The sequence below is a fragment of the Penicillium odoratum genome, assembly GCF_028828045.1.
Source record: "Penicillium odoratum strain IBT 22623 chromosome Unknown utg000008l_segment0_segment0, whole genome shotgun sequence".
Classification (NCBI taxonomy): domain Eukaryota; kingdom Fungi; phylum Ascomycota; class Eurotiomycetes; order Eurotiales; family Aspergillaceae; genus Penicillium; species Penicillium odoratum.
Genome location: NW_026643150.1, coordinates 235,043 through 260,527, shown reverse-complemented (window position 1 = coordinate 260,527; position 25,485 = coordinate 235,043). Strand labels below are relative to the sequence as shown.

Here is a 25,485-nt window from a genome sequence, read left to right as displayed (position 1 = left end):
GTCCTAGCCTCCGGGTTGCTTCCGGCTCTCTATAATAGGCTGAATCGTTTCAATTTTGGAGGGAATCGGACCTACTGTGCCCCGACTGATAAACATCCTTGGGTCATTCCTATTAATGAAAGGCTAACAGGGGGTTCGTGCATGGATCCTTTGAAACACCGGACTATCAAAATCAGTGACATGTGGATGACAAAATGGTTTCCGCGAGCCATATAGGAACGTTCATTCCTATTTCCTGCACTTTAATTTCTCAATCACTTACGCATCTTCCACGCCCACAATGATTGAATATCTGCTTGAGGGTCTGACCCCTGGGAAGGCCACTTTGTGGCTCCTGGGACTATTCACTTTCTTCTGTGTTTTCCGCAAAATCCAAGCCTCTGTTCAGATCGCTCGCCTTGGTGCTAGAGCTCCTAAGATTAGCTTCCGACTACCCTACGGTATCGAAAAATTTCTTCCCCAGACTTGCAGTCATTGAGCCGGACACCTGACTAGATCATTTAGCTCTCGACTTCATGTACTATGGTCACAAAGCCAATCTGGCACACAAGGACATTGAATTTTGGAACACGAAGATCGTGACCGCCGGGGGTTTATCGAACGTCAAAACTGCTGAGCTCGATACTGGGATTTCTACTCGGATGGTCTTAACAATCGATCCAGAGAACACAAAAGCCCTCCTGACAGGACAATTTGCGGATTTTGGAAAAGGAGAGCCATTCCACCGTGATTGGAAAGAATTTCTGGGCGACAGCATCTTCACCACCGATGGAGAATTATGGTCGCGGTCCCGCCAGCTCATCCGTCCTATGTTTTCCCGTGATCGAATCGTCGACACCGAGATCTTTGAGAAGCATGTACAAAAGCTCATTCCGCTTCTCGGTGGGAGCCATTCACCTCATTCTAGCCGGGTTGTGGATGTTGGATCCCTCTTCTTCCGCTATACCCTCGATGCAGCGACCGATTATCTGCTAGGACAAGGCACAGACAGCCTGGAAAACCCAGCAACTCGCTTTGCGGAAGCATTCAGATTTGTGCAACAACGACAAGCCGAACTATTTCGATTTGGGTAAGCAGCCTCGTCTGTTACTGATGAGATGTGTGTAACCTGATTTGTACTTCTAAAACAGGGTCTTTAGCCCCCTCATGTCACGCAAGGAGTTTCGGCAGAGCCTCAAAGTCATGGATGAGTTCATCCAGCCTTACATTGAAACAGTGCTATCCCTGTCAACTGCCGAACTGGACCAGAAACTCTCGAAGCGTGAAACCTTCCTTGACGCCCTGGCTCGCTTTACTCGTGATCCTCAAGTCCTGCGTGACCAACTAGTTGCCGTATTACTTGCCGGTCGAGACACCACAGCCGGAACACTGTCCTTCTGTCTCTATGAATTATCGCGACACCCCGAGGTCGTCGCCAAGCTACGCGAGGAGATCCGCGACCATCTGGGGGTCGGTGCTGATGGCCAGAAGCCTAGCTACACCGATCTCAAAGAAATGAAGTATCTTAGTGCGGTCATCAATGAGACTATGCGCATGTACCCGGTCGTTCCGTTCAATGTCCGCTACTCGCTCCGTGACACTACACTCCCTCGCGGTGGTGGACCGGACGGCCTTGCCCCGGTTGGCGTTCGCGCGAACACTCGTGTTATTTATTCGACTATGCTGATGCAGCGGGATCCTGATCTCTATGACGGTCCTGATTCCAAGAACTACTTCGATCCCGGGCAGTGGATTCCCGAGCGCTGGATTAAGGGGTGGCAGCCGCGTCCTTGGCACTTTATTCCTTTCAATGGTGGTCCTCGTATCTGCATTGGGCAACAGTTCGCCACTATTGAGATGGGATACACCATTATTCGCATATTGCAGGCTTATGAGCGTGTCGTCGCTCTTCCTGTCAGTGGCAAGGATCGTGTCGAGGACCCTGTAATGAGATTTGAGGTGACGTTAAGCCCTGGTGCTGAATTGAACTGCGTATTTGTCAAAGAGGGAGAAGATTATGCACGCTCCAAGGAAAGTGCCTCTGCATGGGAAGACAGGTGACAGAATTATCAACCAGTCGAAGTTCGCTCTTGCTATGACTTAATTAAATGAGAAACGAATATTCATACCACAAACACAAAAATGGATTTCGGGACTTCCCTCGTTAATCACAAATTGAATCAAATAAGAAATCTCAAAGACCATAGACAGAACACTCCGCAACTAGTAAACTGGTCTGGGCTGCACACTATCTGCAGTGCGCATGGCATTTTTATTCCTCCAATCCTTAATCTCCTTAAACACCTGCAAATCATTACACTTCAAAATCCTCCTTCCATCAATCGGGCGCCGAACATTTGAAGCATATCCAAAACCCACAAGACCCAAACTCGACAAGTAATGTCCGGTACGCTCACCCGGTCATCAAAAGACCTTATGGTTTGATCCAAAGATCCTCCTGACCAGTCAGTACATCGGCGATCCTGAACAGACCCACTAATTGAACCTCTTTCATCAGTCCGCGGGTCTTCGTGGTCCAGGACAATTTTTGCTAACACCTCTAATATGGTATTTTGTGCCACCTTGTTCGGGGCTGGGATGGAGGTAGAGGGTCCAGTGGAAATTTATTGGCTGGGGCGGGTAGTGTATGATGAATAGAAAGGCGTAGATTCCGTTTGGTTTGAGTGGTGAGAGGGACTTAGGGGGCATAGTGGGTATAATTTATATCTTAGGTGGAACGGGGGATGCGAGGCCTGGTCCATTGTGAGGAATGTGTCAAAATCCGTATGTATTCTTTGCCCTTATTCTGGGGGTCCTGGTGGACAAGGTAGACATGATGGACACCTTGAGTCCGGGCACGACGTGTTCAAGTTTGTTAATTGTTTGATCAGCCCCTCCATGTATGCAGGAGCAATTGCAGCCCTTTATCCAATCGGCACTCATAGGCCCGGTGTCTCCGATGATTCATCTATTATAAGAGTTGAAGTGCAAGTTCGCTTGTCCAATTGTTCACGGATATATATTTCGGTAGAGAACCGCTGATCTTCGAATGACACGATTATCTCAGGATCAGGTTCATACATGTACTTGCCCATACGAGATCGACACTTTCAGTCATGTAAGAATCAATGATAAGCATACCATCTGATAGAATTGAGGCATTACGAATAATCAAATTGGGATCATCCGTGTTCAGGCTCATCTTGACAGAACTTCAATATGACACTTCGTTCAGATAGCATAAAAGTGTGACCCACTTCATCAAATGGGCTTGTGGTTTAGTGGTATAATACTCCCTTAGCATGGGAGTGGTCCGGGGTTCGATTCCCCGCGAGTCCATTCTGTTTTTGATTTTTCACGCACTCAAATGTGTCATCCATCAACCGTAGGTTCCGATCTTTCTTTTTTTTTTTTTTTGGTGAATTTTTAATTAGAAAAAAAGGAACATAATACATAATACCAAACCTGTGGTCAAAGCCTTGTATTGACTTGTAAAATGCCTGGAACGCTGTATGTACCGACGATAAAGTAGCAAATCTATGGGTATATTCACATGAATAGTCGATGTATGTCATCAACAGGCGAAAAGCGAAAAACAGAAGGAAATCAGGTGTAATCAGAAGATTAAACCCGAGGAGGATTGGTGAAATGTCTCAAAAGTTGAGTCCGGAAGGATCATTAGGGAAATTAGATAGAGCCTGCAACCGAATTAGCAACCCAAACAAAAGATAATAATGTAAAACGACATACCCATGAATCAAGCTGAGCCCACCAGATCGATCCCTCAAGATTTTCAAGAAGTCCCGCATCCTCAACAGGATTAATTCCAAGCTCAGGAGGCTGCAACATAGCCGGCATACTCGCAAATTCAAGACTCCTCGCATCAAATTGCACAGGGTGATCAACCCCATCCGCAGTACCCAAAACCTGGGGATGTGGATTCAACACAACAAGCGTAGGAGCAATACTACTAGATTGATCGTCCTCACCCATCTGTCGATGAACCTCCCGTCTCAGTTCTTCGAGAATAATACTATATCGTCGACTGGGGCAGTTCTTCCGCGTCGCTTCGGCAAGATGTTGCTGACATGTCTCTGCCAACGCTAGTAAGTACTGCATTTTGTCCATATCTGTAGGACTTCCGGCGGATGGGCTGGGGTCGGTCGAGTGGCGGTGTTGCTGGATGATATAAATGTAGACGACTAGGATGGCGCAGAAGCCTACGTAGTGGGTGAACCAGAGCGATTGGATGAAGACGCTTCGTTGGACGAGGCTGTCTATTAGAGTCATGGTGTCTTCGGCTGCTTGGATGCATTTTTGGACATAGATGCTGACCATTGCGTGGGAGTCGCGGGGTCGGCGGCTTAGGTCTGTGAAGTCGCTCAGTAGGAATGAGCGGGTGACATGGATCATGGCGTGGGAGTAAGCTAGTTGGAGGACTTGGCTTTGTCGACATAGTGGCGGGATGAGACTAGTAGGCTGGACGCTGTTGAAGAGGGGCGGGACGCTTTCTTTCCATCTTTCTAATTCTGTTGTGAGGCGAACGGCAGTGTCCAGTGGGGAGTCACGAGAAAGGGGATTGATGCTGTAAAGTTGACGTGAGATTTCTCCTAAGATGCGGCCGAGTCTGTATGTGTTAATGAAGAGGATAGTTTTGAAAATTAGAAAGTGGTGACTAACCGGTAATGGAGGACAGATGCGATCATCATGCTATCTGTGGCGCCTGATCGCCGCATTGGATCTTCCTCCAGCAAATCCTCGTCATTGATCTCACCCGGTAATTCCTGGTCAGTGTCTTCATCATGAAGCAGGCGAGGCCGGCCAAACATGATGCTGAGATATTTATCCAAAGTGTATACACTCCAGAATATGCGTTTCCGAAGTTCTAACTCGAGAGACGAGCATCCATTCTTGGATGTCTTAGCAGGCCATTTTCGATGTAGTCCAAGGGCCGTCACAACCTGCAATGCAGTCCCAAACGAGTACCAGCATTCATTAGCCCGCGAGGATGACAGGAGATAGAGGCATTGTATAAGTCGTACTTGGATGGTCTCCAGCCGCGGAGGACCCGATTCCAAAGAAGACAGATACTTGGAAGCCGTAAACCAATGCTCACTTTTGATATCAGCCGTGTGTTGTCAACAGCAGTGGAAAAGACTTACCTTTTACTATGCGCATTTGCCACAGCCTCCGTTTCAGGATCCTGGTGAAGCGTGCCCACGGCACATATCATAAGCACAATCGCCGTTCGGGCGACCATATCCCCAACAGGAAGCTTCGATACAGAGATATTACTCTCATAGATCTGTTTGACCCACTCTTCTACGTTCCAACGATGTAAAAACCGATAAGTGACCATGGAGAAATCAAAGTAGATAGCCACCAGGTCCATTACCCTCTCAATGGGCGGCAGGGCAAAGTCCGAGTTCTCAGGATAAGTATACGGCTTATCCCCAAACATAAACACCCCCGTATTCCTTGAGGATTCATTCTGTAGCTCATCCGGGATCCGATTATGTTCATCATGATGCAAGCGACTCCAAACCCGATTAAGAAACGAGATTCCAGACGCAGGTCCAAGATAGTTGCCTTCGAAATCCGTCGAACCCGGCTCAGGCGAGTTCCGTGAAGCCAGCACTTGGCGCTCCAGTCCTGCAGTATGCCGATGATTACTACTCAATGACTCCCTCCCACCAGGTAGGCTCGAATGCAGGCTTGCATTCGGATTCGAATTCGGAATCCCCGCTCTCCCTCTCGAGTGAGAACGGCCAGCATGGGACACGCGGCGCACCGAGTCTCCCGAAGAAGGTGACCCAGGCAGGGGATCTGGAGGCAAGCCTCTCGAGTAAGCAGCATTATATTCGCAAGGAAGCGAGAGGCGCGTACACCTCATACACGGCAGCGTGCCCGTGCATCTTGTTTTTTTTACTTTGCACGAGTCACAGGCCCGGGTGATCTTCTGACGGGCGGCGGCATTTTTACTAGGGGTAAGCATTGGGTCGGACGGTTTTCTCTTGAGTCCGGGCGTGCGTGCATCGGCAGTTCCAACGGCATCGTTGGTTCTGGATCTGGACAATCCAGGCCCCATCGAACCTTGCGTGGCTGTGTGGTTCACGCTAGTTGGAGCCATATCAAGATCGGCTAAGCTGTGTCACGCGATACATGCTTTGATTTGCTTTTCCCGTTCTTTTCCATGTGAGTGGGATGGGCTTTTTTTGCTTTTGTTTTTTAGAATGGACGTGAGGAGGGGAAGAGGAGAAGAATCCGGGGAGGAGGTGGAGTTGGAAATCCAATCCCACGGTGCGGTTACGGTGCGGTTACGGTGCGGTCGCGCGGGGCTCTCTCCACTTGCCCCGGATTTCTTGTCGAACTCTCGAGTGCAGTTGATTTGCCTTTTTTTTTATTTTTTTTTTTTAAAACAGGACTTGATATCAGATATGTGGAAGCTCTCATGGTCTAGGCTACTTTGTCCTGGGTCAACTAATCAAGAGTGATCAGCACTGCAGAGTTGAGGTGATGGCATGGGCAGTATTCAAGTTCAGGTACCAGTGCATATCCTGAGTTGTTCACAGCCGACACACGCATGGTCACAAGGGAAGAAGTGGCCTGGAATCTTCAGGGGACAAAAATATAAAGGGTTTGGTTCAATATATGTATGCATGGCCAAATAGAGCGAAGGCATCCAAGTTCATGGCTGGTAGTGGCCAAAACAATAGGCATGAATAATCCAGGCCTGTCTCCTGCTTTAATCATTAAACATTGGTTGTAGTTCTATACCTATTTCCCTAATATCACCCTTATATCACAAAATAAGAAATTAATTCCTTAAAATACAGTGAGTTGTTCTTAGACCGATGATCTGTCAAGTATTACTACAGTAATGGTGAGGACAGGCAATTATTCGAATGGAAAATTTGATCAAGCCCACTGGTATGAAAGCCATGTAAAGTGGATACTAAAGATCAAAGTAATGAATAAAGATGTCTGGGTCCATCGGGTAACTCAGTCGGTCCCGTGAGAAATAGTTCTCCAGAGGTGGAACCCATCCAACACTGAAACCGAGACCGAGACCGAGAGTCCCCAGCTAACACTTGGGACCCATTTCATGCCATCAGGCATGCAGTGACAAATAGGACAACCAGCTAAAAGGACTGGCGCCCCCAAGGTGACAGAAACTGCCAAGCGTCTCGAAGCTCGCATAGATTTCACATATCCGCAAAATCCACAAAACCTCGGGAAGTTGCATGAGAGCTTCTCTTTTGATAGGAAGGTGTCGGGAGGGGATCCACCGTCCAACAGTAGATCAGGAAACAGCGGATAGAGGACTAGGGCTCAGCCTGAATGGAAGATATACACAGGTTTAAGATCATTGGTTTGAACTTTGGAAAAAAGGAACGCTCTGAATGACGGTTCAACAAAGTGTATTCATGTGCCATACAATTTGAATGTTATGGACGAATCTCCATACAGTCCCAAGTGCGAGAACACGCAAGAGTAGAACGATCAAAAGATAAAATACCCAAGAAGCCAAACATTCAATCAACGGACAGAAGGCTGGAACCAATAATCGATTGAAGGCGTAGAATCAGGTGTATGGTGATGCTGGCATGCGACGGACGTGAAGACCGAGTCACTCCGGTGTTATGCAACAGGAAAGCTCCTAGAATGCGGGAACAAAATTCAATGAGAGTCAAAGAAGTTGTTCATGTGATTATTTATCATGTTCGGGTCCATGCCGTGTGGATGGGTTGCGGAGGATTGAGTATGAATGAGGAGGACGGCGCGGCGGATTTCCTCGTGTGATGCCCCGGAACGGATGGTGTCGATGAGATGCCGTACGACATCACTATCATTGCTGCCCAATGCGCCCAACAACTGATCCAAAAAATCGCGTAGGCCGGCGAGCTCCTGCTGGGATCGTGTGAGTTCCTCCTGGGTTCTCCTCGCAGAGGCTTTGCGACGCCTGTCGGATAATTCGTCGAATACGCATTCCCGGTCATGTGCCTGACATTCTAAACAAGGTGACCCACTACACTAATTGGAGACAATAAAGGCGTCAGAGAGATGGGTAGATAGTATATTTGCTTGCAAGTGGATAAGGCAAAAAGGACCGGGAAAGGGGAGGTTCTGGATGTATACCCTTGTTCGCCGTTTCTGGCATTCTTTGCATGCCGTTGAAGCCCTTTTCTTTTGACCTTCTTCATTCGAGGAACCTCCATTGGGCGGTAGTTGTCCGATTTCGACTCCGCCGCCTGGAGTCAAGGTCCGGGGAGCAATGGGCCTGAATGGCCTGGTTGCGTCGCCCATTGCGGGCGGGGCGGGGGTGGGGTTAGGGGGTTAAGCTGTAAGAGCAGGGGAAAACAAGGGAAGAAGAGAAGGAGAAAGTCAGAATCCCAAAACGAGATTAGATGACAGAAGAGTCGGACCTGACTCTATCAAAGTAAGGCATTAAAACAACATCTTCTGGCCCACCCGAATCATATCAAACCCCGTCTGAAGAAACTCAGGGTGCTAATTCGTCGGGCGCTAAGCTCATGTAATTTCAGCGCCAAATAACTGGCGCAATGCCCTGTCCAAAGAAGAAGGTGGATGGTCGGACGGGACAAAGAGGGGTCCTTGAGCGATATGTAAGAAAGGGAAAGAAAGAAAGAGATGAAGAGCTGCGTGTGTGGCGGAAGTGGATCTTTCCCAGAGCTGACATTCCCTTATTGTATGTTTCGGGGCTACAAGAAACCACCCACAAACCCTTCCCATCCTGTCATGGTTCGGGGCTATCGGGCACTAGCCAGGAACTGCGAACTATTCCATAGTAAGTTGATCAACCTTGTAAATTCTTCCCTCTATTTTGGAAATCGTGTGAAAAAAGAATTGGAAACCAATAGAAAACAAGGTAAAGTGTCCGTACCCGTAACTGGATTTGATTCCAGTACGGAGTCTTTACCCGAAGTCCATGCTGTTTTGGTATTTGTTCCCCGGAGCCTCTGGTTCTTTTACCAGTAAGAAAGGCTGCCGATAGGCTGGAAGTCTCATATAGGCACAGGTGATATGTGATCTGGCGTGGGTCTAGGCACGTTCGTTGTCCCAATTTGCATAATCTTCTTGGGGAGGGGGCGAGGGTGTTTTCTTCCAAAAACAATTTTTGGGGGGAGATTTGCTGATTTTTTTTTTTGGGAACCCCCTTTTGGAATTTTCTCCTTTTCATTTCTCCAGAGAAATGCAAGTTGTCGATGGCTGTGGGTATCAAGGGATCCATTGTTGGCAGGGCAGATTAGCTCGAAAGGAATATATTTCCATGGAGTTTGATAGGCCTACGGATCGTCAGGTTTCCGCCAGGCCTAGCTCCGATCGGCCGAGGTTTTACTGTACAGTACCCTTCGGGCTGATTGGTCAAAGACACAGAGCAGTTTCCTTGATCTGTTTGTTTCCAACATGCCCATACTCCTGTTTGGGACATAGTCAGTCTTCAGCTTATGCATAGTCCACTTAGACCAGCGATCTGCCCTTCAATCCGAGAGAATTTTCTCAACCGTAAGCAGGATTGACGTGAAGAAAATCATCTGCATTGTCAGCATCAGCATCAGCATCCGGAAGGGGCCCAAGTGCTTCGCTTGCATTGTCTTTCAGATTCAAGCCGTTGCCCACAGAGCAAAAATGTAAGACTGCAGATATGAGCCATGGGCAATCTCCACTAAGCAAAGTGGTGACTCCACTGTGGCTGCCCTCCACATAACATGGTACCGTCCTTATTGGATGCTTATGGTCGGTGATATCATGCGGAGCTTGCAGTTTAGTGATTGGAGACCCGTTGACGTGCAATTCTAATCATATTTCAACGTGGCTGAGTGATGAGATGTTAACGTTCATGATCGTTCTCTCACGTGGCTTGCGGTTGTGGTGGACATAAACGTAACGTGATTGGCAGGAATTATTATCCACCCGAGTCCGGACGAATAGCAAGAAACGTGACAATCTTGAGGCGCCGAATGTTTCGCCACTGGCGCAATACTGTAGGCGCTTCTACAAAGACACCAATTGATTTTATTTTAGTTTATTATCCTGGTGTCGTTTGGTAAATACCAGGTATGAAAATTTGGTTCATATGTGGATCTAAAATGACCACCAGTTTGGGTTGTTCTATGGGGAGATTTGGTGATCTTATTACAGAATGACGTATGTGGTTGTGTATACGGAGTCCAACTGATGACCACTTTGTGGTGGCTTGTCCCATACCAAATGGACTTTGCAGTTAATTTTGAAAAATGTGTTCGGCTGTGAAACCCAAAAAAGCCAAGATCGATCAATGACATGTTGACGAGTTTACAGGATACGAAGCATCGGTCAACCCTTCGAAATTCGATCTGCTCTGTATAACATCCTCAGATACTCAAGAAGGTTACAGACAAAACTGGATCCACTACCATTTGGCTCTCGGACCCAAGAAAAATAGAATAAATGGATCAGCATTCAACGCTCCTTACTGGTGTCGGCTGTTAATCCCGTCAATCCCTACGATTGTCCAATCTCAATTCAAGACGCACTGACAGGCAGATCTATGTATGTATGTATGTGGTATGGGCATGGCGGGGCGCGGGGGAGGTTATGACTCTTCAAAATCCTGGAAAAATAATCGCTTAACGGGTGAAAGAGGTATAGCACAACCTGTGCCATTGATCATCAGCATTCTACTTCCGGGTTTTTTGAGTTGACTATCTTTGCCGAGCAGATTCTTCTCGCTTGCCTTAGCATGTTTTTCTTCTGGGGACGTCATAAAGCTGCAGAATTAAGAGCTTGCAATTTCCTCTGCTCTTTGTTTGGGAGATGATGGGATCCCCTGCTCGACCCGGTGCCTAGGTTGGTTTTGCACCGGCCGTGCCTTAGTGCCAAGGGAAAATAAAAAAGGACCACATCAGTTCAGTGTGTAATTAGTTTCTGTCGAGCTATTTGGGTTCGTTTATGCACTTCTCTTCAGTCTTCCTGTAAAAGCCACGTATGCAACGCAATGTCCCCAATGATGATATATTCAATCGAAAGGAACCAAATATAAGTATCAAGGGAAAGCATTGCTAGGCTTAATTTCACAAAAACAAAGTTACCCGGTTTCCTGGACCAAGTTCGTGGGAGGAAGCGAAGCGAAGGTATGTAAGAAGCCACCGGAGCGGGGCGAATGTTTCGCCCACAGAGTCATGCACAGTGCCCCTCTTGGCCGTATCCACTTCATTATACTAGGTGGGTGTATAATACAGAGGGGCCAGTACTGACTAGTCGTATGCAGTGTATTTAGTAAGAAGCGGTCAACTGAAATGCGGCCTAGGGCTAAGTAAATAAACGAACGGACGAAAGGCAGAGCTAGTCTTAGGGCTATGGATAACCCTATACCGGGAATGTATGAGGAACCCTAACTTTTATACTGCTGTGGAGTGTTTGACTGGTGTCAATTTTCGTGTCTTGGACTATGATTGGACCAAAGAGCTGCATGTCGTAAAGATATTCGCTTCGAGTATGGTGCTTTACCTCTATGCACAGGGAATGAGCCGAAGATATACGAGGATTGTGCTCTCTGCACTCGCACCTATGTGCCCATTAGATGAACAGATGAACCGAAAAAGGTGCAGATGTAAATGCAAATAGATACATCCCCGTTACTGAGAGCTGGAGTAAATCCTCACATCAATGCACAGATCTCCCGTTTCACTTAATTCATAGATGTGGCTTGTTTCTAGATTCTAATTGTCAAGCCACTGATGATTACTACACCGGTAAATGGTAGACGATATAGACAACGCCGTCGGAACTCCCGAAGTAGTGATGGAAACCTTGGTTTTACCCGCTTCGGTCCACAGAATACGGAGTACAGTATACCGGATATGATATCCGATAAATCATATCCGGTAATTTGGATTGTGACAGCTGGGGTTGCCCCTACCGGATTATCTAGATCCAAAAAAAATCCTATTCAGAATTCCGTGCCTTCGTGTCTGCGGACCACCTCACCTTTGGGTACGTAATGATTTCGGGTGGCAATGCAGGAGTACATACACATGCATACATATGGATAAATAGTCAAGCGTAGGGGATTTAGTGCCTCGATTTAGTGTCGGCGATTTAAACCTAGCTTCGGGGACCATTTAGCGTGCTGATCGTCGATTGAGAACGCCGTCGGCGTTGACGCGGAAAACTTGTTACCGAGGATTTAGCCTGTTTCATAAAGCAAGTGGGATGATAATGACTGTGGATTCCAAAAGGGGTATTGAACTTGGCGAATAGAACTTAAATAAACAGGAATATAAAATATGTACGGTGAAAATGTGAAATCAAAAAAAGAAAGTGCGGGAGAGAATAGGAAAACGACCCCAGGGAAACGATGTCTCGTGGCGCATTAGAATAAGCGAGGAGATAGAGAAGCGTTTGAGATGCAGGGATGCCCAATCGATCCCCGTTTTGGAAAATAATTGATTAGTAGATCGGACGGCCCTCGTCCCAACGTCGGGACTGTCTGGAAGAAGTGGATGCATCTTCGGTGCTGGCAGCTACGTGGCTATCGGCCTCGGCATTGCCCAGGGGAGAAGACAAAGACAGTCGGCCGCTGTCACGGCGAGCGCTGTCGTCTTGTTTGCCGGGACCACCACTGGCGCCGACACTACCAATGCCACCAATCCATTCCCAGCTTCGAGCGACGTCACCGCTGCGCCCTTCACGAACAGCAGCTCGGACATTAGCATTCCCCTCAACCACGCGGCGCACACGGCTCCACAACTCTTCACGCCGTTTACCATGCAGTTCGAAGCGTAGAACGTCGTCACGGAGTTGGCCAATGGGAACATAGGGTTCCATTGCACCCCCACGGGCATATAGTGCAGCTTGTGTGGCCAGGCGGTCAAGTGTTGTGGCAACTAAATCAGGCACACGGGCAATGTCCGAGCGGCGGGCACGAACCCGAGCGCGAGCATACACGAGGGAAGCAATGCCAAGGACTAGAAGTGAAAGAGGGAGTCGATACGCGAGGAGAGCGAGTCGGACGTAACGGCGGGCGGCGCATGTGAATGGGAGTCGTGAAGTGGATGTTGATGTGAGGACGAGGACAGCGGAGGGTCTGTGATAGCGATGCCGCCTCTGTTAGTTCCGGTACACAGTGTCAGAACGAAGACCTTCAAAAGAAACAGGTTTCGGGAGATGGAGACCCGGAACAATAAGTGTATCCAACGAGACATAGGGATGTCCCGCGAGAGAGAAGACTTACTGTCTTGTGTTGCTCACGACTTCATCTTTATCCATGATCTCACCAATCGCACCCTTCCACAGGTCATCGAATTCGGTGTCACTGAGGCCCCTGCGGCGCTTCTTTGCAACTTCTTCCTTCAGCTCCGGTTCACTGATCTCAGGAGATGGCTCTTTGCCTTCATCTTGCAATTGACCACATTCCCACTTGGCTCTGCGCTCCCGTAGCTCCTCTACAGCCTTGTCGGCAACAGCCTTGACACGACGCGCCTTTTCACTGTCAGGCTCGCATGTTGGGGTTAAAGGTACCAAGCCACCTAGGGAGAGAGGATGGGGCTTGAGAATGAAGTCGTGTTCGCAGCGTGCCTCGAAATCCGGGTAGCAGAATGCATGAGGCGGGCAGGGCTCGCAGGCCGGCTCCAAAACATTGGCCCACTCTGGTACATTGGTTTCAGCTAACGACCAGGTAGGCTTTCCAAGACCACAGTACCCAATCTCAATCTTTTCCTTGCGCCACCAGGCACCGAATCCAACAAGAACCAGAACGATTACTAGCCAGGAAGCTACCACACTAGTAGACCCCTGCTTTCGCAAGCGCTTGCGGGCCTGAGGACCTGGCGCATACTGTTCAGTCTCAAGGGCGAGCTGTTCCTCCGGTGTAAATTCTTCCCCAGCACCAACTTCACTTTCATCCTCGGATTCCTCTTCGGAATCCTCTGATTCCTCCTTTGTGGGCCTCAGTCGAGGAGCGAAGTCAAAGGAATCCCTCGCCGGGGCCTTGATCCCATCCTCCTGTTTTACGCTGGCGGGAGTAGCTGATCTCCGTGACCGCAATCCACTCTTCAAACCCGGGCTCTCAGTTGAGAAGGGCGTGCCACTATTGCGTTTGCCATCGTGGCTTGCTGGTCTGCTTCGCGGAATCTCAGAAGGACTGCCACTTTGAAAAGGATTGTCGTCAGTAAAGACACTTTCCTCCCTCGGCTCCGTCTTGAAAGATTGGGTGAATTCGTCGCTCTCTGTGGAGGGAAGAACCGAGCTGCGGCGGAGTTTCCTTGCCGTAGATTTTCGGGGTGAAGCACCAAGAGCTGCGACTGGAGTCGCCATTAAGTCATCACCAGTCTCTGTATCCGAAGCCCGAGGGTGCTTGCCTACGGAACGAGCCGTGCTTTTTCGCTTTGTTGCGGGGACAGGGGTGGATGGAGTGAGTTTTTCGTCTTCTTCAATAGTCGACGCACGGGCACTTCGTCGCGAAGTTCCTCGTCTGGTTCCTGTGATCGAAGAAACGGTGGATGGCGTTGGTGGCGGAGGCATCGAGTCGCGGTCGTCCCTATCACTGACAACAGACGAAGCTCGGCTTCCCATGTCTGTAATTCCCGCACTTGTCCTTCTGACTCGTTCACGATCCCGCAGCAGCTTCCTAGCCTGTGGCAGGACCTCATCCTCCAGAATTTGGATCAGCTGTGCCTTTTTCGCGGACGCAGGATACGGCACATCGTGATTAACGAGGATAGAGCGTAGGCGAGGGACCGTAAGGTTGTTTAGGTCGAAATCGGACTGCAAGTAGTCCAGCTCGTCGGCCATGATGGATGCGTGTGGGGTGTGTCGATTTTTCAGCGGATAGGCGATAAGCTCAGGTCGCCACACGCGAGACCAAGATTGTGACGGAGTGTGGTGGGTTCAGTCGGGTTTGCAAGGCGGCTGCACGACCACCGATCGCTTCTTTTCTGGAATGTTGCCTGAAGATGAAGGGGTGAAAATTGGAGTGGATGTTTGTCCAGCTGTCAAAAGCCCGAGTCGGTTGGTCAGGCTCGTAGTCACGGCAACAGGTGTGGGTCAAACGATCACGATCTGGGCATCTTTCAGTACTGAATGTGATGGCATATACTATCGTAGTTCAGATCAAACTTGACGATGTGGATGTATTCAATGAAAGAGGAATATGTTGAAAACAAAAAGAAAAAGAACCAAAAGTTGGAAGTTGCATTATGACGCACCAAACAAACAAAGACGCACGTGACTACGCGCCACTATTAACATAGATGCCCTCAGCACATGGCAATCTAATCTTTGAGTGAGTGGGAAACACAAGTTCTCGAGAATGCGTAATAACAAAAATAGTATGTAGTAAACTGATGACAGCTTTATCTAAATTGAATGTGTAGTCAGTGTGGCTTTATTTGCAAGTTGAAAGTATCCATGAATACTATTCACCTATATTCATGTGAGGATCCCTCGAACAGTAGAGCTTCCCAAGTTGGCTATAATAGTCTGATTCAGGCAGCAAAACCACCTGTGCACCGGAGTAAGTTAACTGATACATATTTTGATGGTTTATCAATCTTGTGACTAGCACCTGAGGAGAAATGTAAATGATCAGACTTTGCTTCAGCCAAGCCTAATTCTATATGCAACTACCGCCATTGAAGCGGCATGGAATAATGTGCCACGGGCTAGACCCAACACTCCAAGATAAATGAGATATTCAAGGACATATGTACAGTACATGTTCTAAGTGATAGTGATATAGAGGATCATATAAGCCTACCAATCAGCAACTGGGTAACAGAAGCGAGGACCTACGGTGTCACCACCGAGATCCTGCGCAACCCGAGCAAGTTGGGTGTGCCAAGTCACACATGGGCAGGAATTCACTCTATTGTTATATTCAGTATGAAGTACCCGAGCCATAGTCGACTGGTGATCTTCTACTCCATATATCTTGGAGGACCGATCGGGCCCAAACCCATGTGGCGCTCAGGATCTTCAATGCATCTGAGCTGGACTGATGATTGCAAATCGGTCGGGATCCGAACTGACCACGCTACTGGAACCATTCAAGGATATCAGAAGAGCACTGGCCTGTTACTAGGCTTGTATAACTATGGTCAACCTCGTTGCTAGCATTCATGTATCAGGTAGTCTGATCCAAATGAGTGAGAAAGTGACGTAGTATGTACCTTAATTTTATCCAAGGCTTGTCAGCCCTTCTGCTGGCAGGATTGAAACTCGATTTGCGAATGATCGATCGTTGATGGAAATCAAGAGGCTGGGACCCACAGCTGCCCGATGCGCGCCCCCTTGTGAATGATTTACGATTTGGTTTTCATGGGTAATTTTCTTTTCAAATTAACAAGGAAATTGAAGCATTCAAGTTGAAAATATAAATATAAGTAAATGGTACTAACCTAGACATATAGTTGTACGTACACATGTACGGAGTACAGGGGACACAAACCTTGAACCCTGATCCGAAGCCCCCTAAACGTGGCGCAGAGAGACTTGACGCTGATTGGACCAATGACAGCTTAAGGGATCCACGAATCACTTGAATTGATGCAAAAGTGAAAATAGGAAATAGAGGTGGCTGGCACTTGCCTAGAATATAACTTGAAAGGTCGCCAAGATCTGATGTTGCTCCTTTCTGTCTGATTTCTGTTCCTCCATCCATCTTCCATTCTCCATCTCCCGTTAACAGGTTCTCCCCAATGATATTTATCCTTCCACTGTGATTGTTAGCTTATCATCTCTTTCTCATCTTTACTGCACGACTCTTGCCCACCATGCGTCTCGCTTTTGGTGTGGCTTTGAGCCTAATCTCTGTTTTAGTGAGCGCTCAGACATACACCAGCTGCAACCCGCTCAAGAAAAGTAAGTAGAAAGAGCCTCAGGTAAACAAACATGGAAGCTGACAAACATTAGCTTGCCCTGCGGATCCTGCACTTGGCAAAGCGGATCAGAGCTTTACCTTCACCTCGGGTGCATCCGACCAATTCACTGCATCTGGCACTGTCGACTACGATTCTACTAATGGTGCCGCCTTCACGGTCGCCAAGAAGGGCGACGGCCCTTTGATCCAGTCCAACTTTTACATCATGTTTGGCAAGGTTGAATACACTATCAAGACTGCCCCTGGAACAGGAATTGTCAGCAGTGCGGTACTCCAGTCCGATGATCTCGACGAGATCGATTGGGAGTGGCTTGGAGGTGACAACACCCAAGCTCAGACCAACTACTTCGGCAAAGGTGATACAAGCACCTACAACCGCGGTGCCTTCATCCCCAACACTGGAAATCACGATGAATTCCATACCTACTCCGTCGACTGGACGAGCAGCCAGCTTGTGTGGGCCCTTGATGGCACGACCGTTCGCGTTCTCACTCCGGCAACCGCAGACACTAACCAGTACCCCCAGTCGCCAATGATGATCAAAGTTGGTGTGTGGGCAGGTGGTGACTCAAGCAATGCCAAGGGCACCATCGGTAAGTATTCAACAAATCCACCAGAAAATAAGGACACTGACACGCTTCACAGAATGGGCTGGTGGCGAGACGGACTACAGCAAGGGTCCCTTCACCATGTACTTGAAGTCGATGACCGTGACCGACTACTCGACCGGAAACTCGTACAGCTACAGCGACACTTCCGGAACATGGGAGTCCATCACATCGGATGGAGGCGAGATCAATGGCAACAAGGCCGACGAACCTACAGCAACCCAGAGTGCACCCGCTATTACCGCGACCGTGAGCAACATCCCCCTCGCATGGGATGGAACTCACAAGGAGACCGCGACCTGGACCACCCCCGATACTTGGCCCTGGGTTGCCACGGATTCTCCGACTGCCGGCTCGACTGATACTAGTAGTTGGGAATCTAGTTCCGGACATATTTCACCACCAACTGGGGGTTCCATGAGTGAGCACTCCGCCCCACCCAATACCCAAAAGGATTCAGGAACTAAGTCCCTGTCACTTGCACAGTCTACCTCCCTCTCTATATCAGTGTCTTTGGCTTCCTCGCTGGTTTCCTCTTCCCCCTTTGGTTATAATACGTCTTCTAGTAGCCTCACTCGAGACGCAACCAGGTCTACTTCGAAGAGTACTTCTACCCAGCAGCATTCCACTGCCCAAGACAATGGGTCCCTCACCACCGGCGCGAAGCCTCTTGCTCCCTCGATCGGTAATGCAATGAGCTTGACCATGGTCCCTGCTGCCCTCAGCATTTTTTGTGCATTGTTTGGTGGAGTTCTCATCTGGCTTTAGCCAACGGCATTGACTTGTACTATTATTACCCTTGAACTCATGATGGAATGAGCTCGATATGGCGTTTTCGACAATTTCTTTTGACCACAATTCGTTCGTCAATCTCATGCGCAATGAACTTACGCCCAGTATTTTGGGACTCATGACTTCAAGAACATTCTTGTTTATGCCTTTCTTTTTGTCACTTACACCGGGGACTTCTTGTCCTTGGCTTGCTGATTTTGCGTTGCCTCATGGCCTGGTTGCCTCATGACGTTCATGTATTATGTTTTGTTTGCTTGAAAAAAAGGCGATAGGCCTTCGAATTGAAATGACTTAATATGAGTAAGATTCAAAACACCTTCTTGCCTGTAAGATAGGATTGTTCCTTGAAGCAAATTGTATATGATTTATAGCTTGGAATGCCCATTCATCTAGTTGCATGATGCAAAGATCCTATAATCAAAAGGCTTCAAAAAGACCGCATACCATGATTTTGTGTCTTGCTGATGGTAATGACTTGACCAAAGCAATAGCTCGTCAATGCAATACAAGAAATCCAATGAAAACAAGTCCACCAATTGACAATCTGGAAATTACCCTAATCGGTATTAACAATTAAAGGCATACATGACGTGATTCCCTTCTCCAAACCTAGCAAGCACTATTATCCCAATCACCATAGTTTGACATCGGTACAGAACGAAAGTAATGCGCCAGATTTCTTCTCATTCGATTCCGCTCCTGTGTAGCCAGGGTAGGCTAAAAAAAGATTTCTATCGCAGAGTCAACTCACCAAAATATAGGGCGTGCACTCACGTTCTTATGAATTTAAACTATGTAACCTCACGACTCGTAGTTGGGTCGGGGCCCAATGAAACGTACTGATTATAGTGCATGAGCCAAGCCGGGCTTAACTTAATACTGACTAGCTACCCTCAGAGCAGAGCAAAAGAACGCGTAATCACCCATTTGCGGCCTAGTGAAGGCCATGATGAATTGCGTAATTGGTTGGCTAGGATGCTTGCGATAAGCGTAAGTTATGAATCTACATAAAAAATAATTTGGGCTTACGAGGCTGGGAAGTGTCAAAGTCACATGATGTGCCTTCGTACATAAGCGCGTGCTGTTTGCTTTCTTCATCTACGCGTATTCCATATTGTTTTGCTCTTCTTCCGTCTTTATCAGCTCATGTTACTTAACTGTTTCCCATCTCTTGCGCAGCTGTGCCGTTAATGGGAAGAGTTGAGAATGGCGATTTCTCAGCCGTTGTTTGTGTGGGGCGTATGCTGGGGGTCAATCGTTCTCTCGTCTATTCTTCTTCTTCAACTATGGCGAAGCATTCGCCTTACCCAAAGCTCCTTCATCGAAAGGATATTCAGAAACCATAATATTCGAGATATTGTACGTCTTTCATATGAGGTAGCCGAATGATATCCAACAGTTGACACATTCCAGATATTCCCGTTAGGTTTCTTGATCATACATCTCACAGCAACTTGGAGAGTCTGGTTCGTGTTCCAATTTCATGAAGCGCTCGTCATTTTTACCACCATAATATTGCTTACTGCATCGGCCGGAATTTTTGTCAATGCGCTGCTCGAACAAAACAGAAACTTTCAACCGAGACGAGCCTTAACCCTGTATCTTTCCCTCTCGCTAGTTCGAGACCTCATTGCGTTTACGCCAGTGGTGATTGAGCTAGATTCTTACAGTACTAAACTTACGCAATTTCGAGCATTCTGGGAATGTGCTTGGCTGGTCTATCACTCTCAGATTCTAGGGAGCCTTGATCAAAGTTCTCCGGAAATTTCAACCTCAGAAGAAGCAGCTGGGCTTTGTAGTAAAGTGTTTCTCTGTTGGGTTTTACCTGTGCTCAAAGAAGGGTATACCGATACTTTGGCACTTCACAGTCTACCTGAAATACACTCGAAGCTACGGCCCGAGGCTCTGCGAGAAAGGGTTCTGGGTGCGTGGAAGGAACGAGGTAAGGGATCTTGCTCTTTTTGCAGTAAATTATACTAATGACATTTGAAGCTGAGCCTGTGAATAAGTGGACATTGCCACTTGTGTTACTGCATTCATTTCAGAATGCGTTCCTGTCGCCAATACTGCCCCGACTTTCTCTTATTTTATTCCGCTATTTGCAGCCTATCTTCATTGGGCTTGCGATTGAATTTGTCAAAGGCGCATCATCAGGAACCGGTTCATATTTAGTGCTCTATGTCACAGTCATCTATATGGGATTGGCGGTAAGAAACACAGAGCATATCCAGCCAGTGCATCGGACGCATCATCATTTAACATCTCGTTAGGTTTCCGCCGCAATATACCAGCATCAAATCAATCGGCTACAAATCATGGTTAGAGGAGGCTTGATCAGTCTGATTCACCACCATTCACTGGAAATTCCAGCAACAAGGACCGAAGATTCCGAAGCTCTGACCTTAGTGGGATCCGATGTTGAAAGTATCGAATCGACAGGGGAGATCTTTCATGAGACTTGGGCCCAGCTCTTGGAGCTTTCTGTTGGAACTTTAATGCTCGCCGCGAGAGTGGGATGGTTTGCATTTTTGCCCTTGATCATGATTTTCGGTAATAAATTTTGATTCTAATACACAAATTAAGACTCAGATTACTAACGAAGCTCAACAGGTTGTTCTAGGATGAGCGCATATGTAGCTAATCACCTGGAGGGTAAACAAAAAGACTGGAACGTTGCGACACAGAGGCGTATCGCGACTGTCACGTCAGCTTTGAGTGGCGTCAAAAGTCTCAAAATGCTAGGCATGGAGGATGCAATTTACAGCCAAGTATCGTACTTGAGAAATCAGGAGTTGCGCATTTCGGAAGGAATGAGATGGATCCTGGTGGCCTATAATGCAAGTGGTACGTATAGCTACAGGCCCCATTGTTTCTTCACTCTGACAATTAAAAGCAAATGCTCTCGGTATCTTCGCCCCCGTCATCACTTTGATATTGTACGCAACTTCCTCATACAATGGTGGATCTATGCAGGCTAGTGAAGTCTTCTCCTCCCTTGCTCTTCTGGCTATGGTGACACATCCAGCGAATATGGTTATGACCCTAGTCCCTCGCGCTGTTGCTGTAATGGCAAACTTTGGCCGAGTACAGTCTTATCTTACCAAGCCATCAATTAAGGATAGCCGGCAACATACAGTTGAACACGATACACACTGCTTTACTTCGGTAGATAATGTGACTATCAAGCCTGCTTCGATGCCACTACCTATCCTCCAGAATGTCTCGTTTGACATAGGAAGAGGTGAATTGCTCCTCTGTGTGGGTGCTGTTGGAAGCGGGAAAACTACGCTGGCAATGGCCTTGCTCGGAGAGGCCCATAAGACCACTGGCACTATTCGCGTGCCATCCAAGCAAATCGCATACTGTGCTCAAGAGCCTTGGCTTCCAAGTGCTACTATATGCGATGTAATATCAGGCGAGGCCCAAAACCTAAATTTGGAGTGGTACAACACGGTAGTTGATGCATGTGGATTGCTTCCTGACCTCAAGAAGCTCCCTGATGGGGAGAAGACCATGGTTGAAAATAACGGTATCAATCTATCAGGAGGTCAGAAGCAGCGTATTGTGAGTGTCCCTGACTTCGCTTTCAGCCTGGTCGCATTACTGAGAAAATAGGCTCTGGCTCGAGCCCTATACTCTCAACATAGAGTACTCGTCCTTGATGACCCCTTCAGTGCACTTGACAAAGATGTCAGAGATCATCTCATACAGAGCCTATTGGGTTCAAGAGGACTATTCAAGAAGATGGGTACAACGGTCTTCTTGATAAGCAACTCAAGTAGGTTGAAAGTCTAGACCATCGATCAATATGGCAGGGTTGCTAACAAAAGAAGCAACACTCCATTCAAGTGCGGACAGAGTAGTATCGTTGTGCGATACAAAGACCTACAACCAAGCTAGAGTCATTGATAAAGAGCCGAAGCCTTCATCAAAAACTCCCCTGTTATCTAGGGCACCTCATAGTACCGACCGGCTTGCACAATCAAAATTGTCAAATGGGTTGAACAAGAGGTATCGAGTAAATCATGTTGCAAACGAAATATCCCAAAAAACTGGAGATACCGCAGTCTATGGTATGATACCCTTTTCGTCTTACGGATGTGTGCATTGTATCTTGAATACTGAAAATTAATTCAAATACTAGGTTTCTATCTCAATGCCGTCGGGCACTTCAATGCTATTCTAATGACGCTTTGTACCGCTACATATTCGTTTGCCTTGACATTCTCTCAATATACACTCAAATGGGTGGTTGAATCACCTTCAGGAGACTTCCACACATATATGGGGCTGTATGTTGCAATGTCTGGTATTGCATGGATAGCAACAAATGGAACCATGTGGTAGTGCCCATCTCTACTAGATTACAGCAGTCTTCATTGCTAAAATCATCAAGGTCCTCTCAAATGAAGATTGCTATATGCTCAGGGGATGTGCTCCATGCCCAGCTACTTGATAAAATTCTTCGGTTAGTCATGCTTTGCATTCTGTCTACAGTAAAGATATCTCATTGCCAACTAACCTAAAACTTGGAAGAGCGCCGCTGGCTTATTTTACAGAAACACAAATGGGGGCAACATTGAATAGGTGAGTGAACCAACATTTAAATCATGAATTGTAAATGACTCCCGGAAATTAGGTTTAGCCAGGATATCTCTTTGGTTGACAAGCAGCTTCCTCCGGCACTGGGCGACCTGAACACCCGTAAGCAGTTTTGGCTTTGCCTTCCTATTTTCTCCACTTAACATCACTACCAGAGATTTTCAAGCTTCTAGCGCAAATGGTGCTCATATTGAGCATTCAACCGTTGATCATAGCGACAATTCCAATCTGTTTCGTCTGCGTGTATTTCATCCAGCGAATCTATCTCCGAACGTCTAAACAACTTCGCATCCTTGACCTGGAGTCCAAATCACATGTTTACACCAGTATTATTGACACAGTATGTATCTGCGTATGTCCCAATCATGTGGCACGATAAAAGTCTGAAAATATCTCTAGGTGAACGGTGCAACTACAATCCGAGCTTTTGGCTGGCAGGAAATCTTTCAGCACAAGCTCGATAAGGCTTTGAATCTTTCCCAAAAGCCTTCATACCTGCTTCTCTGTCTGCAGTGTTGGTTGAAAGTTGCCCTTGATTGCTTGATTGCATCGATTGCGATCACTCTCATTGCACTCACTATAGGATGTAGAGACACTACAACTGGTGCCGATATTGGATTGGCATTCAATCTCATTATAGTGGCAAACGGCACACTCTTGAAACTCGTGAAATCATGGGCATCACTAGAGACCTCCCTAGGAGCCGTTTCTCGATTGAGGAGCGTACAAGTCTCTCTATCAAATGAAGACGAGGCCTTGGGTATTTCAGATCCAGGGCCACGTTGGCCATGGTCGGGTGATATACTAGTGGACAATATTTCGGTCTCCTATTCTTCGTCGCCGGACCTTGCCTTGCGGAATATGTCTATTCAAATTGTTGCTGCCCAGAAAGTGATTGTTATGGGACGAACAGGAAGGTATGCAATCACAACGGCAATTCCATGGAAAGACTTGAGACAAATTTACTGACTATCTGCTTCTACGAGTAGTGGAAAGAGCACACTCATGCTTTCTTTACTCAAGCTTCTCAATACCAAAGAAGGGAAGATTGAAATAGACGGTATCGATATTGCTCAAATTTCCTCAAGTGCTGTGCGCCGACGCGGGATCATCGCAGTGCCACAAGATGGCTTCAATATCCCAACAGCAACCTTAAGATTCAATCTGGATCCTTACCACATGAACTCCGAAGAAGCAATAATCAAGGCCCTGAAGAAGACAAGACTTTGGGAAAGGCTCACATCAGTTTCTAGTAAAATGCATGAAAACCCAGATGAAGAACAATTTGAACCTGCGAGAATACTTGGCTTACCAATGTCATTATTCCTACCGCTATCTGCTGGTCAATTACAGCTCTTTGCACTGTGTCGGATGCTGCTGCGGGTATGGTCAGACGTTTCGACGAAGCCTGTTATTATCTTGGATGAAGCAAGCTCCTCCCTGGATCTCGAAACAGAGTGCATCCTCCATGACATTATGGTGAAAGATCTTTGTACCCATACAGTTGTGATGATTGCCCACCGCATTGATGGAATAATCAGTGCTTTGAAGCCCGGGCATGATAAAATGGTGACAATAAAGGATGGGCTGCTATTGTCAGAATCTTCGGTTAATGGAGTCCGGTAGATGGGCAGGTGGAAGCAAGGCTTTGGATAGCTTCAGGCCAGAGTATGAATATTTTTTACAGACCTAGGTCCCAGGACTTGAGTTGTCTCCAAAGTCAGATATATAAACATCAAATTCATTCGTTTTATCTGACCATGAAAACAACTTCAAGCACATTTACTGATCGTAGTGACCCCGATGGAGATGGATCATCTGATAAGGCCAGGTGGTGGTAGCTCTGACTTGGAGATATAGTATAACATCTAAGTAAGCGCCGCCCCTAGTATTGAAGTGACATGGGTTAAGTGACTCCTGCGTTTGCTCCAGCTCGATCTCTTTCGCTCTCTGATCCCTTATTATCCCTCTCCGAGTAAATATCTTGTCCTTCGTCTATTTCCACCCTACAATGTAGCCCTTTGTTTCCCTGCACGACAGATGAGCTGTCGACCTAGTGGAAGGTGGTATCGCGCGTTTGTGGTGCACGTGCTCGGCCGGAGATTCAAGGTATGCCTGCTTCTCGGGGCATTAATGAGGGCCTAAGGCATGCTCCGGCACTTCCGGCAAGCTATGTCACCACTACATTGTCTATTAACTAGTCAAACAATTCATTACCGTGATGATGCTGGTATATTGGAATTGAGACAAAAATTATGGGGTTTTCCAACATGTCATCTATGTTGAAGAAAATCAAAGCGAAGCTGGGACTGAGTATCCCCATATTGCTGCTGATGTTCAAGTATGCTTTTCCAAAAGCTGAATGATGAGGCGCCTCTCCATTCCAAATAATCAAATCTTAGACTGACAGCTATGGGCTACAGAGGTGCTATTGCACCCACAGTTGGGCTCGCAATGTAGATTCACCCTCAAGTGCTCACCCGCCAGAGCTGCGAGACGAGCAAAGTTTACTGATGTTTGCAGATATCAGAGCGACGCCGTGAAAAGAGAATTTTCTACCATTGGCTATCTTATTCCTATCATCTCGATTCTTACGATTCCAGTCGCGCCACGCGCGCGATT

General features: G+C 47.3%; 7 protein-coding genes across 7 annotated transcripts; 4 read left to right on the top strand and 3 right to left on the bottom strand.

The window, feature by feature from the left end:
- Positions 1 to 280: 280 nt before the first annotated feature.
- Positions 281 to 2,040, top strand: N7520_010317 (cytochrome P450; the record flags this gene model as incomplete). The annotated part of the gene is made up of 3 exons (XM_057144250.1): positions 281 to 440; positions 505 to 1,069; positions 1,131 to 2,040. 3 exons carry the CDS (start codon positions 281 to 283, stop codon positions 2,038 to 2,040), a joined length of 1,635 nt encoding a protein of 544 aa, XP_056990004.1.
- A 1,592-nt stretch (positions 2,041 to 3,632) lies between these two features.
- On the bottom strand, positions 3,633 to 6,109 carry N7520_010316 (Zn(II)2Cys6 transcription factor; the record flags this gene model as incomplete). The annotated part of the gene is made up of 4 exons (XM_057144249.1): positions 3,633 to 3,677; positions 3,730 to 4,606; positions 4,660 to 5,094; positions 5,142 to 6,109. 4 exons carry the CDS (start codon positions 6,107 to 6,109, stop codon positions 3,633 to 3,635), a joined length of 2,325 nt encoding a protein of 774 aa, XP_056990003.1.
- Positions 6,110 to 7,659: 1,550 nt separating this feature from the next.
- On the bottom strand, positions 7,660 to 8,286 carry N7520_010315 (uncharacterized protein; the record flags this gene model as incomplete). Its single annotated transcript, XM_057144248.1, has 2 exons — positions 7,660 to 7,983; positions 8,119 to 8,286. The coding sequence occupies 2 exons, from the start codon at positions 8,284 to 8,286 to the stop codon at positions 7,660 to 7,662; spliced, it is 492 nt and encodes a 163-aa protein (XP_056990002.1).
- A 4,146-nt stretch (positions 8,287 to 12,432) lies between these two features.
- On the bottom strand, positions 12,433 to 14,775 carry N7520_010314 (putative sister chromatid separation protein (Src1); the record flags this gene model as incomplete). Its single annotated transcript, XM_057144247.1, has 2 exons — positions 12,433 to 13,069; positions 13,217 to 14,775. The coding sequence occupies 2 exons, from the start codon at positions 14,773 to 14,775 to the stop codon at positions 12,433 to 12,435; spliced, it is 2,196 nt and encodes a 731-aa protein (XP_056990001.1).
- A 1,979-nt stretch (positions 14,776 to 16,754) lies between these two features.
- N7520_010313 (glycoside hydrolase family 16 protein) lies at positions 16,755 to 18,237 on the top strand (the record flags this gene model as incomplete). Its single annotated transcript, XM_057144246.1, has 3 exons — positions 16,755 to 16,842; positions 16,894 to 17,454; positions 17,507 to 18,237. The coding sequence occupies 3 exons, from the start codon at positions 16,755 to 16,757 to the stop codon at positions 18,235 to 18,237; spliced, it is 1,380 nt and encodes a 459-aa protein (XP_056990000.1).
- Positions 18,238 to 20,996: 2,759 nt separating this feature from the next.
- On the top strand, positions 20,997 to 21,876 carry N7520_010312 (lipid A export ATP-binding/permease protein msbA; the record flags this gene model as incomplete). Its single annotated transcript, XM_057144245.1, has 2 exons — positions 20,997 to 21,105; positions 21,155 to 21,876. 2 exons carry the CDS (start codon positions 20,997 to 20,999, stop codon positions 21,874 to 21,876), a joined length of 831 nt encoding a protein of 276 aa, XP_056989999.1.
- Positions 21,877 to 22,828: 952 nt separating this feature from the next.
- Positions 22,829 to 24,489, top strand: N7520_010311 (ATP-binding cassette transporter; the record flags this gene model as incomplete). Its single annotated transcript, XM_057144244.1, has 6 exons — positions 22,829 to 22,848; positions 22,901 to 22,965; positions 23,019 to 23,203; positions 23,263 to 23,623; positions 23,672 to 23,780; positions 23,853 to 24,489. 6 exons carry the CDS (start codon positions 22,829 to 22,831, stop codon positions 24,487 to 24,489), a joined length of 1,377 nt encoding a protein of 458 aa, XP_056989998.1.
- Between the last annotated feature and the right edge of the window lie 996 nt (positions 24,490 to 25,485).